Genomic DNA, 20478 nt, shown 5'->3' with positions numbered 1-20478 from the left:
AAGAGACACATCACGTGAGCCAAACATATAAATTAAAATTTTATAGCAGCCTCCTTAAAAAAGGTAAAAATAAGAGAAATTAATTTTGATGATATATTTCATTTAATTCCATATATCAAAAATATTGCAACATGTAATCAGTATAAAAATTATTATAAGATTTTTGAAACCCTTTATCTTAACACTAGGTCTTCGAATCGGTGTGTACTTACACTCACAGCACAGCCAGATTGGACCCACCCCTTTTCAGTGCTCAGTAGCCACACGTAGCTATGGTGGCCCTACTGGACAGTGCAGGACTAGAAGGAGGAGTTGGGTGGCCCTTCCTTGTCCAGAGCTAAGTGGCCTGGATATTGGTAGAATTCTGGGTTTGTGTTTAAAATGCAAGAACACTCTCCCCAAGGATGACAACCTTTTCTGCAATACTCTCCTGCTGTGGTTGAAAAGAAGAGAAAGAAAGGCCAATTACCAAATATATGGTTTCTTTTTCTTTATATCCATAGCAGATTAGTAATAATATACAATCATACAGAACCTGGCTTGTCTTGACAGAAAGAATATTCTTTATTTGTACAAATGAAAAAAAAGAAAACACCCTGGTTTTGACTTGTGGCCAACAGGGCCTAAGGTAATCAGGACCCAGACAGGACATGACCAAATGGATCATTCTGGGTAAAAATGAGTACTGGGGTTTCCTGGAGAGTCCCCGTCCAGGGGCACTGGGCCCAGAGAGCCACAGAAAATGAGGGTTAAGGAGCTGCAATGACCTGGGCCAGCCCCTAGTTTTATAGGCCTTTGGGCTCACCCTGCATTCAAAGCTGAGCATGTGAACTTGAGCATAAAACGTAGTGGCTGAAGCTTGAAGAAAAAAGCCTGAGATAGAAGCTGAAGGAAACAGGATTGTATACTAAAGAAACACCTTATCCTCTGCCTCTTGCTGGTGTCGAAGTAAGAAATCTGAGATTTTAAAAACGAGACTCTGGAATACGAATTTTAAAAATCAAACAAACAAAAACAAAAAACCCTTGCTAGAGATTCTTAATCAAAAAAAAAAAAAAAAAAAAATCTAAAACTTTTCAGCCAAAGTGTTTGAGGTCAGTCTTGCTGGAAACAGGCAACTGGTCTTGAACTGCGCATAGTTCTTTCCAGCCTTAGGAATCTCTATTTGCATAAATGGCACTTGGAAATACAGGCATAAGATGTCATTTGGACAGATGCCACTTTCCTCAAATGGAAAAGAACTGGCTTCAGCTGTCCAGAGAAAGTTTTGTGGGAGCAAAAATAAATAAATAAATAAGGAAAGTTCTAAACTCAGATTTTCTATTTGGTCTTCAGTCTGAAGAAAGTTTGATATCCCAGATGAAGAACAAGAGCAAATTAAAACTATGTGTAAAGGCTACTCTGAACATCTTTACTTTAAATGGCAAGCAGAGACCAGGAAAAGACAAGAAATAAATTTAAGGTGCTGGAGTCCTAAACAACCATATCCATTTCTATTTGTTTCCTTTTCTTTTTCTTTTTTCAACATGTTGGAAAAAAACATGCAGAAAGGATGGGCACTGACCCTATTCTTCACAGGGCTGAGAATGGACAAGGCTCACTCCCCAGGTGCTGAGGGGGGTTCTCAGAACATCAGTGAGGTAGGTGGTAGGTGTCCAACACTGCAGGGCCTGGCTTCCTGCCTGGAGAAGACTCGCTGGACTTCATTACTTTCCATATCTCAAAAGACCAAAATTGACACCTGGCAGAGTAATGAGGTATTCAAAAAACCTGTTCCAAGCAGAAATATTTAGAGTTAGACATAATTTTCTTAAACCTTCGTTGTGGGTTCAGAATCAAATAACCATTTCATGCTAATTCACTTCTTTTGATTCCCATAGAGGCAAGGTTTAGAGTTTTAATCCAGTTTTAATCTGGTCTGAAAAAATACTTCAGCATTCAACGACTTGAAATTTCCTTTGAGATACTGGGAATTAAATAGATTAAAAGCTTTAAGGAATATGAATATAAATTTGTCTGTATCCATATGTTATATGTTTGTTTCTTTTTTTTCACCTGCCCAGGGAGGATATCTATCAGTGCTTATAAACCCTCTGATCATTTAGTACCAAGTTAACCCAATGGTGAACAAAAAAGTGTGCAGAATTCAATACAACACAACACACAACCACAAAGGCCTCAGCACTCGCTCTGGAGTAATAGTGTTCTTGCTAGCTTCTTCCTTGGCCCAGGGCCACCTGCAACCCCCATCTCTGCCCCCGGGCTGAGTGAAAGCCCTCTCAAGGAATTCTCTCTATGCTCGTAAGCGGGTGAGTGAGGGCTCTAGATAAGCCAGCGTGAGAGCAAGGAAAAGACATCCCCAGGAGTCTCCAAAAAATGTAAAAACACAAAACAAAACCAAAAATGCAACAAAATACCTTGGGCCCGCTACCATGGAGTGGAAGCGGAGCGTTTGGGGAAGCGTGTTTAATAAGGAGGTCTGCATGTCAGGCAAGGCAGGGCCATCCCCACCACATAGGGGGAATCCCGCATCTGTGTCTGCACAAGTGAGGACAGCATCGTCAGCGGGCCTCCAGTGAGCCTCTCAAAGTGGGAAGACACAACGCCGTCCGTTCTCTGCAGAGGCCCAGAGACCCCCAGAAAGAGTTCTCCTTGATACAGTGAGAAGCGGTGGTCACATCATCCTTGCTGTGTTCTCCGGCCGGTGGCCAGTGAGTCTCCTTTCTCTGCGGTCGCCTTTAGACTCCCTTCCGCTCTGAGAAAACCAGCAAGGCTTCTCCAAGTCCACCAAGCAGGAGGCTGCAAAAAATGGCAAGAGGTCAGCTTTGCGTTCCCTCAAGCCTGGAGGCTGCCTGGTGCCACATACAGCAGAATAAGGGGTGCCCCTCATTCTGCTGCTGGGACTCTCATCCCACTGCCAGGTCAGGCCCAAGAACCACCCCGTTGTCCATCCAGAGTAAACCTCGGCCATGCGCTGGGAGGGGAGTGGGCTGTGAGGTGGGTTTGATACCTTCCCTCAGGGAAGAAGGTAAGGTATCCACTCATCCTGACCAGGTGGAGGTGACTGTGCTTTGGTTCGTGATCTCTGGTGCAAACACCAGAGGACGGCTTCCCACGGAGCAGTATGGCGCTTTTTGCTAAAGAGGATTGATGGCTATGAAGCCATGCAGGTATCCATAATTGTAGAATTATTAAGGTGATAATCTCCAAATCCTTTTATTTCACTTAGACTAGTAGAGCACTTAAAGATGAAAATACAAATGGAAAAATCATGAATTTCGCATTGGAGCAGAAATAAACGTGGTCAGTGCTTTGAAAATGAAAAAGCAGTGGGAGAACTGAAGACTGTAAGAAAAAGGAGAGTTAAATATTTTAACATGCCTAAAATTTAATACATTCAAAGGTCTGGATGTTTTCTATTTTAAACTTCTCAGTAGACAATCTGATGTCTGTCTGAATCCCCTGTCATTCTTCCCAAAAAGCACTTCTGGGGGCCGGGCTGGGTCATCAGTAAAGGATGATGATGGGGCCGGGGTCTCCCCGATTATGAAATGCCCGTGCTCAAAGGTTCCAACAGCCCTTTCCAGTCTACTGTTTTCTTCTGTTCCTCTCCAATCCACCCGCCCGATATCCCAATCCTCCCTTGTACTCATACACAACACACCCGTACACAACACACCCGTACACAACACACCCGTACACAACACACCCGCACACAACACACCCGCACACAACACACATCCACTCAGGCATTCAGGCTGTGGCACCTTGATATTTCTAACATCTATCTGGGGTACTGAATATGCGAAACATGTGTAGGCTGTGCACTATATTTCCAGTGAGAAATGTCACCTATGTGGGTGACTCTGACATATAGATAACTTGTACCATTTGCCACTTTTAGTATAGAAATGAATCTACTAAGTGTGAGAATATAAAAACAGTAAGCTGAGTTCCAATTACGGCTCACACATTTATTAGCTATGTAATCCCAGGCACGATATTCAGCCTTCATTTTTCCTCATCTGTACCACAGGACATGATCACACCTAACAGTCTCTGTGAGGCTTCGAAGGAGATCTCTGAAGCAATCTACCCCTGTGCTTGGCCTGTAATGAATAAGCAATAAAATATTATTATTTGCTGGTCAACTGCCCTCCCAACAGAGCAATCCGTCCTCACTGGCCCTCACGGCTGGCTTCTCGATCTCTGCTTGCAGACTTCTAGTGAGGGGCACATCGTGCTGTGCAAAGCAAGCCTGTCCCACTGTCGAATCTCTAGCCACAGGATTCCAGCAAGCTTCCATGGGCATCTTATTTGTGGAAGCACATGGTTCCTCCCTCATACTGACCCAACAGCTGTTCCTTACAACCTTGGCTATGAACTAAGTTCTGCTTCCTGGAGCCATAGAGAACAAATCCGTTCCTTCATCACCCACCTGTCACCCCTAGAGAGTGGGAAAATCCCTTGAACCACCACCATCTCCTTTCCTTGGTGACTAAAGGCCCTGGGTGAGGGTAGAGAGACGTGCTAGTCATGTAGCCAGGTCCTGGGGGAGTGGTCTGGGAGGATGTCCCCCCAACCCAGGCTAACCACTGGGCTGGAAAGGAGAGGGGCATGTGGGAGCTGTATGCCTAGAATCTTAAGCTCCAAGTTGGAATGTACTTTCCTCTTTCCTATGGAAATATTAGAGTTACAATAAGTTGATAAATTCTCTTTAACATACATTTAGTTCATAATAATGTAGCTGAAGTTGGTGTCTACATTATGAACAAAATTAATTTCTGAGGACTTTCTTAGATCTACAGTCATTGTTTATAGGACTGCTTCTCTGTGAAACTGGGGCCCAAGTTCCAAAAGACCATGTTTTGGAACATGACACACTTTGGTTATCCTCGGTCTATTCAGGACTCAGAGGCTGCAGCGTTCTATTGCCTCTTCTCCTTGGATGAAGTGACTGTGAAGGAGAAGTCATTCTTTTTTTCGTACACTGGCTCACCTCTAAAGACCTGGCTTTTCCCTTCAAGCAGATGGGCTGTTCCCCTGAACCTTCCTTAAAGAATGCATACACCATCTTCTCACACCTGGGCAAGTGCAGAGTCACCATGACCTGATGCAGGGGCTGCATAGTGTTTGGGATTTGGGAGGGTTTTATTTCTGCAAATGTAACTGGGGGCTCAGTGTTTCCTATAATTTCCACTAATCCTCCTTAATCACCAGGGAGAAGAACAGGCTATCAGCTGGCTCTCTGCCACTTTACTCCCCTAGCCTTAGAAAAATGCTGAAGTGTAATAACTTTGCATTTCATCCCTTTGGCTTAGCTAGTTTCTGAAACACCAAAGCAGCTTAGTGTATGCTAAAATGAAAACAAACCTTGATTCAGTTTACTGTTAAGAGAGCCAGGGAAGTGAGCTTTGATGCTGTTTTCTAAACAGCAGGAGAAGCTGACATGGGGTACAGGAATCTTAATAGCATTACAACTATTTAAGTCAGAGCTTTACTGAACTGTTTGCAAATCTTGTAATCCCCATCATTCCTGAAATGAACAAACTTCATGTAACCAAGGCATAAACATCAGATTGCAGAGCATACCCAGCCAAAAATATTCATCACTAGCTTCTGTTCCAGGGGTTTATTTTCAGCATTTCTCCAGTCCTTCATTTTTCTCTCAAAAGGAGCCAAAGGCCCCATTTCAATTTTACATTTATTTATTATTGTGGTTATTCAATGAATTCCTACTGAACCCACTAGACAGAGGACAGAGACTGTATCCTTTTCCCAGCTGGAGGCCCAGTACTTAATGCAGCACCCAAAAAATATTTATTCAATGAATGATGTGTGAATGAAAAAGGGACTATGTAATAAAACTGACAAGCTCAGGGAGGCCACATGGCAGTTCTGCCAAGCTCAGTGACCAAAAGTAACCACACAGAATGGTCTGATCATAAATTCCTAACTGGGCAAGCCATGGCGGGTAGTCACATCCCAGGCTTACAGCTTCTTTGGCAAAGGTCAATCTTTACCTTAAGTGAGCCCTGTCCACTGTTTTTATGCACCTAGGATAACATACCTTTGAAATGTCAGAGTAATTTTCTTTTCTAAGAAGCACTTAAAGATGAAAATACAAATGGAAAAATCATGAATTTCGCATTGGAGCAGAAATAAACGTGGTCAGTGCTTTGAAAATGAAAAAGCAGTGGGAGAACTGAAGACTGTAAGAAAAAGGAGAGTTAAATATTTTAACATGCCTAAAATTTAATACATTCAAAGGTCTGGATGTTTTCTATTTTAAACTTCTCAGTAGACAATCTGATGTCTGTCTGAATCCCCTGTCATTCTTCCCAAAAAGCACTTCTGGGGGCCGGGCTGGGTCATCAGTAAAGGATGATGATGGGGCCGGGGTCTCCCCGATTATGAAATGCCCGTGCTCAAAGGTTCCAACAGCCCTTTCCAGTCTACTGTTTTCTTCTGTTCCTCTCCAATCCACCCGCCCGATATCCCAATCCTCCCTTGTACTCATACACAACACACCCGTACACAACACACCCGTACACAACACACCCGCACACAACACACCCGCACACAACACACATCCACTCAGGCATTCAGGCTGTGGCACCTTGATATTTCTAACATCTATCTGGGGTACTGAATATGCGAAACATGTGTAGGCTGTGCACTATATTTCCAGTGAGAAATGTCACCTATGTGGGTGACTCTGACATATAGATAACTTGTACCATTTGCCACTTTTAGTATAGAAATGAATCTACTAAGTGTGAGAATATAAAAACAGTAAGCTGAGTTCCAATTACGGCTCACACATTTATTAGCTATGTAATCCCAGGCACGATATTCAGCCTTCATTTTTCCTCATCTGTACCACAGGACATGATCACACCTAACAGTCTCTGTGAGGCTTCGAAGGAGATCTCTGAAGCAATCTACCCCTGTGCTTGGCCTGTAATGAATAAGCAATAAAATATTATTATTTGCTGGTCAACTGCCCTCCCAACAGAGCAATCCGTACTCACTGGCCCTCACGGCTGGCTTCTCGATCTCTGCTTGAAGACTTCTAGTGAGGGGCACATCGTGCTGTGCAAAGCAAGCCTGTCCCACTGTCGAATCTCTAGCCACAGGATTCCAGCAAGCTTCCATGGGCATCTTATTTGTGGAAGCACATGGTTCCTCCCTCATACTGACCCAACAGCTGTTCCTTACAACCTTGGCTATGAACTAAGTTCTGCTTCCTGGAGCCATAGAGAACAAATCCGTTCCTTCATCACCCACCTGTCACCCCTAGAGAGTGGGAAAATCCCTTGAACCACCACCATCTCCTTTCCTTGGTGACTAAAGGCCCTGGGTGAGGGTAGAGAGACGTGCTAGTCATGTAGCCAGGTCCTGGGGGAGTGGTCTGGGAGGATGTCCCCCCAACCCAGGCTAACCACTGGGCTGGAAAGGAGAGGGGCATGTGGGAGCTGTATGCCTAGAATCTTAAGCTCCAAGTTGGAATGTACTTTCCTCTTTCCTATGGAAATATTAGAGTTACAATAAGTTGATAAATTCTCTTTAACATACATTTAGTTCATAATAATGTAGCTGAAGTTGGTGTCTACATTATGAACAAAATTAATTTCTGAGGACTTTCTTAGATCTACAGTCATTGTTTATAGGACTGCTTCTCTGTGAAACTGGGGCCCAAGTTCCAAAAGACCATGTTTTGGAACATGACACACTTTGGTTATCCTCGGTCTATTCAGGACTCAGAGGCTGCAGCGTTCTATTGCCTCTTCTCCTTGGATGAAGTGACTGTGAAGGAGAAGTCATTCTTTTTTTCGTACACTGGCTCACCTCTAAAGACCTGGCTTTTCCCTTCAAGCAGATGGGCTGTTCCCCTGAACCTTCCTTAAAGAATGCATACACCATCTTCTCACACCTGGGCAAGTGCAGAGTCACCATGACCTGATGCAGGGGCTGCATAGTGTTTGGGATTTGGGAGGGTTTTATTTCTGCAAATGTAACTGGGGGCTCAGTGTTTCCTATAATTTCCACTAATCCTCCTTAATCACCAGGGAGAAGAACAGGCTATCAGCTGGCTCTCTGCCACTTTACTCCCCTAGCCTTAGAAAAATGCTGAAGTGTAATAACTTTGCATTTCATCCCTTTGGCTTAGCTAGTTTCTGAAACACCAAAGCAGCTTAGTGTATGCTAAAATGAAAACAAACCTTGATTCAGTTTACTGTTAAGAGAGCCAGGGAAGTGAGCTTTGATGCTGTTTTCTAAACAGCAGGAGAAGCTGACATGGGGTACAGGAATCTTAATAGCATTACAACTATTTAAGTCAGAGCTTTACTGAACTGTTTGCAAATCTTGTAATCCCCATCATTCCTGAAATGAACAAACTTCATGTAACCAAGGCATAAACATCAGATTGCAGAGCATACCCAGCCAAAAATATTCATCACTAGCTTCTGTTCCAGGGGTTTATTTTCAGCATTTCTCCAGTCCTTCATTTTTCTCTCAAAAGGAGCCAAAGGCCCCATTTCAATTTTACATTTATTTATTATTGTGGTTATTCAATGAATTCCTACTGAACCCACTAGACAGAGGACAGAGACTGTATCCTTTTCCCAGCTGGAGGCCCAGTACTTAATGCAGCACCCAAAAAATATTTACTCAATGAATGATGTGTGAATGAAAAAGGGACTATGTAATAAAACTGACAAGCTCAGGGAGGCCACATGGCAGTTCTGCCAAGCTCAGTGACCAAAAGTAACCACACAGAATGGTCTGATCATAAATTCCTAACTGGGCAAGCCATGGCGGGTAGTCACATCCCAGGCTTACAGCTTCTTTGGCAAAGGTCAATCTTTACCTTAAGTGAGCCCTGTCCACTGTTTTTATGCACCTAGGATAACATACCTTTGAAATGTCAGAGTAATTTTCTTTTCTAAGACCCCTCAAAGGCACAACTGCTGGCACCAGAGAACAAAATTGCCAGAGCAGGAGACCACAGAACATCTCATTGTTATCTTGTTCCCTGCATACCATCTCTCTGTGCTATAAATGTTAATTACTAACTATCCTGTACCTGCCGACATAAAAGAAGTATCTGTTACTCCATTTGCTTTGTAGCCAATCCTAGAGATTTCCCTGCTTTCTCATGCCTCCTTACGTTTTCTCCTTTGATTCTAATGCATAAAAGGAACTGGAAAACTGCCATTTTGGGCAGCATTTTCTCAAGCTGTTGAGATCTTGCTTCTGGGTATGTCCTCAAAATTGGGCTCAAATAAACTCTTATGAAACTTTTTGGTAGGTTTGGATGTTCTTTTGTCAACATATGGAATTCTTATACTTGCTCCCCCTTCTCCCATCTATAATCCAACTATTTTTGTTTTTTTCCTCAACAAAACCGTATCTGCCTAATATAATATACCATTCCCTTGGGGACTTACTGAATGACAGTTTATAATCTGATAAATTATTCTGTGCTGTGAGGTAATAAGCAATAGTTATTCGGCAGGTTTTTCTTATCATTTTAAAGAGGTTTCGAATTTTTAATTCAAATGGAAACTTGATAAATTTCAAACATTGTAATCCTAGGTGTATTTTGTGGTGTGTTGGGAGAAGTTCCTTTGTCACCCCTAAATCCATTCTTCCTATAAGTAGACTTGGGCAGTCTCCATGCAGTTCCCTAAAATTAAAGGTATGAGATATCTTTACTCAAAGATAGTGCAAGATCATTTACTAAAGACTCTTGGTTTTAGCAAGGTTTATGTTAGGATCAAGTTCAAGCAATGTTCACGTTGGTAACCCAGTATCAATGGCAGGCTCAGTGAATGTCTGGCCAGGCTAGAAGCTGATCATGAAATCCTAAGAACAAAGAGGTTGTGTCTTGGTTATTTCTTTCTCTGTGTGTGCGTACACCACTAAAGAGAACAGTGACTCATCTTGTCTAAGCATACAAAGAGGAGGTACCCACAACTAATTCTTCTTGACAGGGACACAGTTCAGAATTTTTTTCTTTTATTTTTTTATCAATTGAATCCTCTTTGCTGACGTTTTGGAATACAGGGAATTCATATCAATACATACCATAAAACTCTGTTAATTAAAAAATGAATAATTAAATATTAATCTGGATATTTAAATTACTAGTCTTGCCATAGATTTGTTTTAATAATTTAAAACAAGATCATTAGCTGGACAAGAGCATTTACTTTTAATTAAAGACTTTAAAAGTTGACCAACATTAGGTACTTAGGTTTATAATTTTTCTTGGGTATAGTATTTAGAAGGCTGGACACTCGTTTGTTCAGCAAGCACCTAGTGCTAGGTGGAGAGACAAAAAAGGTGAATAAAACGTGGTTCCTCTCCTAGAGGAGCTCACAGCCGACAAGCGGATGTGGTGTGCATACCTAACTCAGCATGATGTGTGCTGACCAGGCTGTGCACAGACGAGGTGGAAGGAGCTGCTGAGGACTTGACACTTACGCTGATCCAAATCTCTAATTAGATCAACAAGTTCCTTAAGATCTTGCTGAAATTTCAAATGGCGTTTTCTCCATGAAACACCACAAACCTTTAGATCTGTGATTCCCAGCTAAGGTGATTTTGCCCCCGAGGGGACATTTGGCAATATCTGGAGACATTTTCGGTTGTTACAACATCTAGTTGGCTGCGGCTCGAGTTTGCTGCTAAAAACCCTACAAAGCACAGGACAGGTCCCCACAACAAAGAATTATCTGGCCCGAAATGTCCACTGAGGGTGAGAAACTCTACTTTAGATGATAATTTATTTTGAGCCCCGAAGCTGTTGCCACCCAAGAAGATAAATAATGACATGAGCACTCATCTCCTAGATGGAGACTTTGTTGGGGTCAGAGCTGTGTCTGTAGCCCCAGAGCCCAACAGACACTTTTTGTGGAATGAATGACTCGACAAGCAAATGGATATGAGGATGTCACACAATACTGGGTACTCTGGTCTCAGCCAGCCTGGACAGGGAGACGCCATCCTGACTCAGTCATGTGAGGGGGCAGCTTCTGCCCATTCCTGTGACAGCTGCCATGAGGAGGTGCCGGTCTACAACAGCCGTTCCACATTTTTAAAAGAATCTGGAGATCTGGACTTTTATGGGGAAATCACTTAATTTCTAAATGTTGATTAATTAAAAATTTGAAAAGTAAAAAATAGGAAACGATAACTTTCCAGGCAAACAAAACAGGTCTGCCTTTTGTGACCTTTGACTAATTTAAGCTCCCACAAGGCAGAGACCAGCCCTGCCCCTGCCCAGGAGCTTAGAACTGGTCACCCAGTCATGGCTTGAAAAAACTGAGTATATGGATAATGCAGACCAGCTCTGTGCAAAAGAAAGAAAATCTTAAATACAGTCTGACACTCCTCTTCTGGTGGTTCACTTTGTGGTTGGAAAATTCTTGGAGGCTGAAAACAAACCATCCTTAAACTCAAGGGTTCTTAAAAATCAGGAAATTCCAAAGTCAAGGTTCCTTTTGCAATAATGACACATGTTGTTTCTTTGATTTGGGTACATATGCTTTTCTCTCCATTTTTGTTTGGGGCATACCATAAAGTTCACAGGATGTGAAACAGCCTGGAGACTCGGCCTCTTAGCAACTATGCTGTAATATTCAGACTTAGCATTCCTCCCACTGGAGCACCATCTCACTTGCATTTCTCACACTCAGTTCAACACCTGTTTTTTTCTTTTCTTTTCTTTCTTTTTTTTTTTTAGTTCACTCTGAAATTCGGTACAAGATATGGTCAATGGAGGTTTATTTGTAAGAAAGAAAAATACTGTCAAGAATTTAGACTATAACTATGAAGGTTAAGACATAAAATTGGGAAACAGCCTCAAGAATGCACTAGGATAACTTGGCAGTTGGGTTTTTAGACACCAACCTGCTCACCATTTATGTTGTGCCGGCCCATAAAGACAGGTGCAGAGAAAGAAAGAGAGCATAGGATTGGCTCCCTGCCCCTCAGCCCCAGCTCTGCTTATCATCATTGTCTCACCATTAGCACTTCCTGCCCCTCCATCCTTTCCTGTCTTCCTGGGGCAAGAAGGGCCAGATCCTCTTCCACCCACAGCCTGGCTAAGCCTCTCCCTTCTGCATAAGATCTAGTTTCAAGGCAGTTCCAAGGCCTCGCCTTTTCCTTCAGTCTTCACATTTGTTATGCGCTCAATTACTATCTACCCCACAAATTATCTTTGTGATTTCTCCTTCCCCTGAAAACTTCTTGAGGGCTGGATGATGTCTTCTGCTTCTTAATGACTTCTGCAAATTTTGCATACAGCAGTCACCCAATAAATGTTTTAGCTGATTGACAGAATTATAGCTTATAGTAGTAAAAATTGAAGACAGTGAGATCTTTTTCTTAAAAAGTTCTCAGTTCACCATGTCAATTCCTGAATAAGAGACAGAGCTATCTAGCCCTGGGTAATGCTCCTTCTGTTTGCCATCAGATCATCTAGATGCACTTTATAGATGATCGAACTGGTGGGAAGAGGAAGATGTAGGCCAATTTTTCTTCCACCTCCTTTATGGCCCACTTCTACCTAGACACTATCTACACTGCTGGTAAATCCTTAGTGTTCCCTGAATCAGTTCTAGGGAGGTGCAGGGCAGGTTATGGGGCCTTGGACACACACAGACCTGGACCTCATTTTCTTTATCTTTAAAATGGGGATAACCTGGAGGTTGTTGTGAAACTCAATGAACTAATATTAATGTAAAAATGTCTGAAACATAGTAAGTTGCTCAATAAATGGTTAGTCATTATTATTAAAAAGAAGAAGAGGAGAGACCAGGAAGAGGAGGAAGAACAGAAGAGTGAGGGAGTATTTCCTAATTTTTCTTTTTCTTCCATTTTTTTCTTGGAGCTCCCCATTAGGGGCTCCCAAAAGAGGACGGGAATCCCTTTTTCTGAATGCTGTGAGCAAAAAGATTCATTTCTATCAGTCTGGGATGGTTTATATATGGACCTGCCCTCAGGCAGGGAGAGAAGCAAATCTAGACACCACAGGGCCTGCAATTTTCCACTTTTATCCAAGAATGGTTCCTGGCACATATTAGGCCCTCATTAAATATCTGTTTATTATATGAACCCCTTCCAGCCCTATGCCACATGGGATGCAAAGTCACCTCCTGCACTTCCTCGTTATGGTGTCCACAGAGTTTGGTCCTGCTCCTCACGTTTATCCTGCAGGAATTGCCTACCGACATTTAAAAACAACACCGTTATTTCTGTGGCTACGACAGCACCAGGGGATTATTCACGAGAAGTCCTAGGAGATGGGAGGCTACCATGGGCACACCCAGGCACCAGTGCCAGCCCCCACCAACCAGCACTGCGGTCCTTGAGTCAAACAGGTGACAATTCTGCAGGTCCAACTTGCAAGCAAATGGAGGACTAGCTCTTAGAATTGCTCTGATCCCAAACATGAGAAAAATGCTGATTTTCTAGAACTATGCCATAAAGCTGAGCAACAGTATGATTTTTCTTTTAATAATACTGGTAAAGAAATATGAAACCCTATTCTAAACCTTGTCTGCATCTCAATTTTGGAGTGCCATTACAAGGGGTTGGGGTGGGGGATATGCTAAACCAGCAATCCCCAGACTCTTTGGCGCAGGGACTGGTGCTCCTAGGAGAATCTAATGCACGATGATCTGGGGTGGAGCTAAGGTGGTGATGCTAGCACTGGGGAGTGGCTGCAAATGCAGATGAAGCTTTGCTCGTTCACCTGCCACTTTCTTCCTGCTGTGTGGCCCAGTTCCTAACAGGCCACAGACCAGTACCGGTCCACAGCCCAGGGGTTAGGAACCCCTGTGCTAAACAATATATCAAAATTGGAATGGAAACAAGTTTTATTTTTAAGGGGTCCTACGCTTGTTCTTTTTTCTAAATCAAAAGACAGTAGACCAGTAAGCAGCCACAACAAATATGAATTATTCTCCACAATGTGCTGCATCAGTGATTCAGGCTAGGCAGGAGATAGCCATAGTCACAGGGAAAGAAAGCTGTGTGTCACCAGGCCAGCAACCTATAGGCCGAGCGAAGACCCAGCCAGGACTAAACTACTTATGGGTGACAAGGAAAGCACCACTCTATGTGGTTTCATTTTAGAGACAATAGAGCCCACCTCATTGGCATAAACATCCCTAAACTAAACATTGCATTTTTCTCACCATTAAACCAAACTGTCATGACTTCTGACAAGTGACAATAGTGGAAATGGAAGATAACAGGCTTTTCTTTTATTTGATACATTTCTGTATTGTTTTAAACATCTCATAAATAGGATATATTACTATATAACTTAAAAATACATAAGTATATACTCCCCTAAGGAAGCATGCCCATTGATAAGGGAAATAACTAGCAGTTTTAAGAGTTTAAACTCACCATGACCTGACCCCCCGCCCCCTACCTTCCTCTCCCTGCAGAAAACAACCAAAACCCTTGGTGATGATGGCATCGACTGCTTTGCATATAGTAATCTGCAGGGGAGCAAAGTCTTAACTTGGTCAGCTCTTCAATGGGCAGAGTCTGTGTGGAGTGTTCGGAAGTGGAACGCACAAGACTGCGTCATTCTGTTCCCAGTGTGGCTGTGACCACCTGGCCCAAACAAGCCCATAGGACCTGTTTTCTCTGTCACAGACAGACAGCTCAGTAGCCTGTTTTTAAAGGGCAAGATGAAGCATTCCAATTGGGCTGTCGTTCTATGGTAGTAAGGCATTTGAGCAACCTCCACATGTCCTTGTCACTAGTCAGCCTATGTTACACGGCTGTGTGGCCTTTTCCAAGAGGTGTGATCTGAAGTTACCATCACAGCCACCACATCTATTTCCTGGGTATCCTCTCCAAAGTCATTGTCCCATGTGGCTGCCCCAGCCATCCCGCTAAAGTAGCCATGTGCTTGAGTCATAACCTGTTTAACGCCCTTCACCAGCTCTCTCCTGCATCTACCACAGAGCCCATACGCCTTGCGGGGGGCACCACCTTCTATGAGGGAGGCAGACCCTAATGAGCAGAACAGTGAACAAGGAAGGTGAGGACTATCGGAACCACCAGGAAGGAAAGAGCCAAGGAAACAGGAAGTAGTGAGGACACTTTCTATAGAATGTGGTCAGGAAAGGCCTTTCTGAGGTTGCCTGGATATAGAGACCTGGAGGAAAGTCGGCGGACAACCGCAAAGCTGGGTGGAAAGCACTCCAGGCTGAGCAGATGAGCCCAAAGGCTCTGAGGTGGGAACGCGGATGCCAGGGTGAAGGCACAGAAAGCCTCTCTCTCCCCTGATCTCCAGGCCAGTTTAGTCACCTACCTACTGATATCTCAACTCCCAGGTGTAACAGGCACCTCAGTCCTAATATCTCCAACCCGACTCCTGCTAACCCTCTACCCCGCTTACAGAACACTGCCCTTCATATATTATTTCCCTTCTCTGAAAGGCAACTGAATTCTTTCCACTGCTCAGGCCAAAAATCTATAAGTTCTCCCAGACTCCTCTCTTTCTCTCCAATCCTATTGCCTTTACCCTCAGTACACCGCAGGCATCCTACCACTCCCTACCATTTCCATTGCTGCCAGCCTGTTCTCAGCCATCTTGCATCTAGATCATTGCCAGAGCCTCTAATCAGTTTTTCTGCTCCCTCCCCACCCCCTCTATAGCATATTCTCCACACAGCAGACAGAGGGATACATTTTTGACAAAGGAGCATGTGGCTCAAAATCCTCTAATCGCCTCCCCTCTCAGTCAAGCTAAAATCAAGCCTTTACAATGGGCTTTAAGGCCTCACATGGTCAGCTGCTGACCACCTCTCTATCCTCATCTCCTACTACTACTCTCCTTGTCATGCTGCTCTGGTCACATTACTCCTCAAGCAGACAAAGCAACTCCCACCTCAGGGCCTTTGTACTTGCTATTTCCGCCAATAACCCCATGACTCACTTCCTCACTTCCTTCAGGTCTCTGCTCAAACATCACAGGGACATGCAGTGCTGTCTTTAAGCAAATGGGTGGATACATTCTAAACAAGGGTGATTTGAAACTTGTCTAAGAGAAAGTAAATGGAAGGGTCAAAGAAAAAAAACCCAAACATAGCTATATATATAAATAGTGAGTCACCAATAATGTTTACTCTTGTGTGGACGAGTAGCTGGAAGGTATACTGGTCATGTTCTGTGTCTGGATCTGGTTGCTGGTTGTAGTAGGTATAATGTATTCAGCTAGTGAAAAGTCTTTAAGTTGTATAGTCATGATATACGCACTCTTCTAAATGTATATTTAAATGTCAAAATATATACCCAATACACATATCCTTTCTTCAATATTTGAGAGCAAAAATTAGTATCCTGATGAAATCCAAATAACTACTTTTCATTTCCTCTTTCTATGCAAACAAAGACTTACCATCCCACAGTTGCACTGGTCAGGATCATATCAAACAGCAATATTGATAAACCAGCTGTGATCACCTGCAGAAATAATTCCAACAGAAGGTCATCAGAGAGGTAGGACTTCAGTGACCTTCCCTAAAGTCATTTGCACAGGCTTAGTTCACGTTAGTTCAGATCTCCAACATTAACATTTCTTTCCACCTCATGTCCCTTTCCCCACACATTTCCTAGTCCTGTATTTAGTGCTGCCTCTGAGCAAAGCATTTGGTACAGAAAGTGCTAAATCCTAGTCTATTTTGGAGGTGGGAATCTTCAAAGAAGCATTTCATTTCCAAACTCTTCAAAAGAAGAGACACAGAGCCAACACCTCACTCATCCTCTCCAGGGCAAGGGTGTAGTAAGAACACTCATTTCCATCTTATCTAGTCTGCACAGAATTAATCCCAAAGTCAGTGGTGCTCATTAACCTGTTCCTAGAACCTCCAGATGAAAACTATCAATCTGCCTTTTCTCATAATGCCATCTCTTCTCTGTCCTAATGCCTCTTTCTGGCCCATGTCACACATTCTAAGAATCCAGGTGCTTCCTGTGGAAGGGAGCAATTTATTTGTTAATTATTTGCAAAGATCTAGATTCCAAAGGAGACGGAAGAGGTTACCCCCATATCTTTCTCAGCCAGGAATTACAGAAAAGTCTCTTAGAAATGGCAATAACGGGACTCAGACTTCCACAGAGCATCTAAACATTTGGCACAAAGAGTGTGCGTGAACCAAAGCCCCAACTTTGTCAACACTTGGAATGTCTGCTTAGGAAAAGATTTTTGTCTCCCCAGTATTCTGCATTCTGAAATACCAAACAACTTCCATTGGGAAGTTCACCCTTAAGAATTCCTTTCTTGCAAGAAGTAAGAAGTAGGCTGTATTGGGATGGGTCACTCCTTGGAAAGGTCAACTACCATCTCACTAAAGGGGACTTCACATGTTATGTCAGAAGCCTCTTCAGGTCTCCAAGTGAGCAGATGGTAAGAAGGAAGTACATTTAATAAGTCTCATTGTCATTCATTTACCATCTCAAAAAGAAGTCTGGAAATATGAGCCAGGAACTCTCAGTAGATAAACTTTGTGAGACTTTGGAAACTTCGTGAGACTTTGGAACCTTTGTAGTTTACCCATTTGGAGTCACTTTCTGTTTGCTTCCCTTTATGGATTTGTAGCCAAAAACCTTGAGAACAAGAAGGCCTGTGCTGTCTTCAAGAACAAAAATGAAGTGGTAACAGAGTCACAGAGACAATTGCAAAGGGCAACGGGAAAGAGATATTTCAAAGTGCTGAGCACTGGGTTTTATCGTAAAGAGCATAAGTGGTACCTGTTCTTCCATTCCACCCTCCTTTTGTTTTATTTAGGACATCTGCATCTATGGTATAAATCAAGTGAGCCTAAAATTTTATTATCGTGCAAAGCGATCATCTAGTTTTAGAAACAAGGTGATACCAACCACCTAAGTTAGTTCATCAGCTTTCCTTATTTTCCCATAAAGGGTTAAAGTAATCTTTACTGTGGAAGCTTCTAGTTGAGAATGGGTAATGACCACTGTCCTGATCAAGTCTTCTCCTTCTCTTTAATTGCAGTTTGCCATTTTCAGTTTTTCTAAACATGTATTTCATCTAGGTGTTCCAACTTATTACATTTAGCTGTTTGGAGAAATAGTATTTTATCTCATTTGTACCCATTTTTATCACCTTCTCTTTTATTCTTACTTTCGTTGTCATTTTCTCTTCCCTTTTTCCTTCCTTTGCTTCCTTAGTCTTAACCGAAGTTAATTTTATTAATCCCCCTTTACTTTTGCAACTTCTTGAACATTTCCTGGGGTGGTGCCAATGGAGATGTATGTTTTGGAACTGCTGAAAAAGGCTCCATTCAATGGAAGGATATTAGTGCTGTTGGCAGCTTGGAACACATCACTAAATTTCCAAAGGCTTTCCTAATTCTTCACCATTGTCTTCATGTCCTTTGCTTCTTTTTATCAGCTCCTTTTTCTCTTTTTTTCCAACTTTATTGAGGAATACTTGACAAACATAATTGTACATATTCAAAGTGCACAATGTGATAATTCGGTACACATATATATTCACAACCTTCTTTGAACAGTTTCTCTCCTCACTCTCTGATTGCCTTTTTCATATGACTTTCAGTCTAGTCTGTGAAGGTGACACCTCCCACATGCCCTGCTAATAGTCACAGCCAAGGACTTGTGTCTCTGTTCCTCTGTGAGTTTCTTTAGCTTAGGAAAATTCTCGTCTGCTGTGAGATAGACAGCTGGCCTACTTGTTCCTATTAACTGCACCTTGTGCCAAGAAAAACACATCTTAAAATTTCAAACCAGCCCTTACTTGAAAATAAGGTTGGTTTAGTAGCCACACTGGTGCCTTTGCCATCTGCTGCTTCCTGGAAATGTTTGTATAGTCTCCTGCCTTTCTCCCGGGCCACTTTTTCAAACTTCTCTAAATTTTTATCTCTCAATGAGCATATATTCTGCTGGCTGACTCGCTGAAATTTCACAAATAGCATTGTCTTGTTTCTGTAGAGAATGTACAGTGAACTTGTTTGCACTGTAGAGCTGCTGTGGAGTTGGATGGGCCACTTTTTAATCTACTTCAGTAAGAACCTTCAGTTTCTTAGGCTTCTGCACTTTCTTTTATTTCCATTATCAACCCTAGAATTCAGATCTCTTCTCTCTTTTTTTGGAGTCTCTCTCTCTCTCTCTCTCTCTCTCTCTCTCTCTCACACACACACACACACACACACACACACACACACACATGCACACGCACACACCACATCGTCAAAGTTAGAAAAATCACTGCATAAGGATGAATAGCAGCTGACAATACTTCGCTGCTTTTGGCATTTGGCACCGGGCAGTTGATCAGCCCTACTTATCCACTTAGTGACTTACACTCACACATCCACCTCACCGTGTGAGAGGTTTAAATTTGTACCTCAGCCAAAAAGTAGATTTCTATATGCCATAGGCTGCCAGGGCAGCTCAAGAACACTCAAAATATGAATGATAAATCTGTTCATGCCAAGAGCCTACTCCACTTCTAATTCCAATGAGGAACAAACAGAAGCCAGGAGTGGCTGCCTGTGCAAGTCTGGGTACAGAATGTCTTATGCATCGTCGCCTAGGGGTGGAACTTGAGAGGTGGAAGGGATTCCCTAAGCTCAGAAGTGGGGGAAACTGTGACCCAGAGATGGTGTGTGACTTGCTCCAGGGGCCTGGCTACTTCACAGCAGTGAGCAGTAGAACTTACGCCCTGACTCTCACAGCCAGAAACTCAAGAAGGGTCTACACAAGCTCCATTCAGCTTTTTTGAAAAAAGAATCCACAGAAAGCAGGGACTCAAATGTGCAAACCTATGTTCACAGCAGTATTATTCACAATAGCCAAAATTTGGAAGCAACTCAAGTGTCCACTGATGGATGAATGGACAAGCAATATGTGGTTTATACATACAATAGAATATTATTCAGCCTTAAAAAAAGGGAAATTCTGTAATATGCTATGACTTGATTGAAACTTGAAGACATTATGCTAAGTAATATAAGTCAGACATAGAAGGACAAATACTGTATGATTCCACCTGTAGTAAGTACCTAGCATAGTCAGACTCAAATAGAGTATAATATGAGGCTTTCGGGGCCTGGGAAGAATGGGGAATGGGAAGTTAGTGTTTAATGGGTGCGGAGTTTCAGTTTGAGATAATGAAAAATTTCTGGAGATGGATGTCAGTAAAAGTATAAACTTAAAAAAAAAAACCTTTAAAATAGCTAAAATCTGCTCAAGAAAAAGACTTTAAGTTACTCTTGGAACTTGACATTCAAAAGAAACAAAAGTAGCAGCCATTACTACCAATTGTTCTTGCTTACGAAAAGCACTTTTAAAAATAAATTTTTCCCCAAAGTAAAAAGAGTCTTGAAGTTTGAGGAATGTCTCCTTGCACATGCAGATCTGAGTAACAAACACCAGGACCTGCCACAGGCGGAGGGATGC

General features: G+C 42.6%; 1 protein-coding gene across 1 annotated transcript in view; it reads right to left on the bottom strand.

Annotated features, from left to right (window-relative positions):
- Positions 1 to 477: 477 nt before the first annotated feature.
- Positions 478 to 20478, bottom strand: part of TMEM241 (transmembrane protein 241) — a 118391-nt gene continuing 98390 nt past the window's right edge. The window contains exons 13-14 of the mRNA XM_011360489.2: positions 16439 to 16503; positions 478 to 2799 (exon numbers count right to left, since the gene is read on the bottom strand). Of these exons, the coding sequence (XP_011358791.1) occupies positions 2739 to 2799; positions 16439 to 16503 (126 nt within the window). The 3' untranslated portion in view covers positions 478 to 2738. The remainder of the gene's footprint in view (positions 2800 to 16438; positions 16504 to 20478) is intronic.

This window comes from Pteropus vampyrus, unplaced genomic scaffold (genome assembly GCF_000151845.1).
Source record: "Pteropus vampyrus isolate Shadow unplaced genomic scaffold, Pvam_2.0 Scaffold55, whole genome shotgun sequence".
Classification (NCBI taxonomy): Eukaryota; Metazoa; Chordata; class Mammalia; order Chiroptera; family Pteropodidae; genus Pteropus; species Pteropus vampyrus.
Note: the sequence above shows the minus strand (reverse complement) of the source record. Positions and strands in the feature narration are given on the sequence as shown.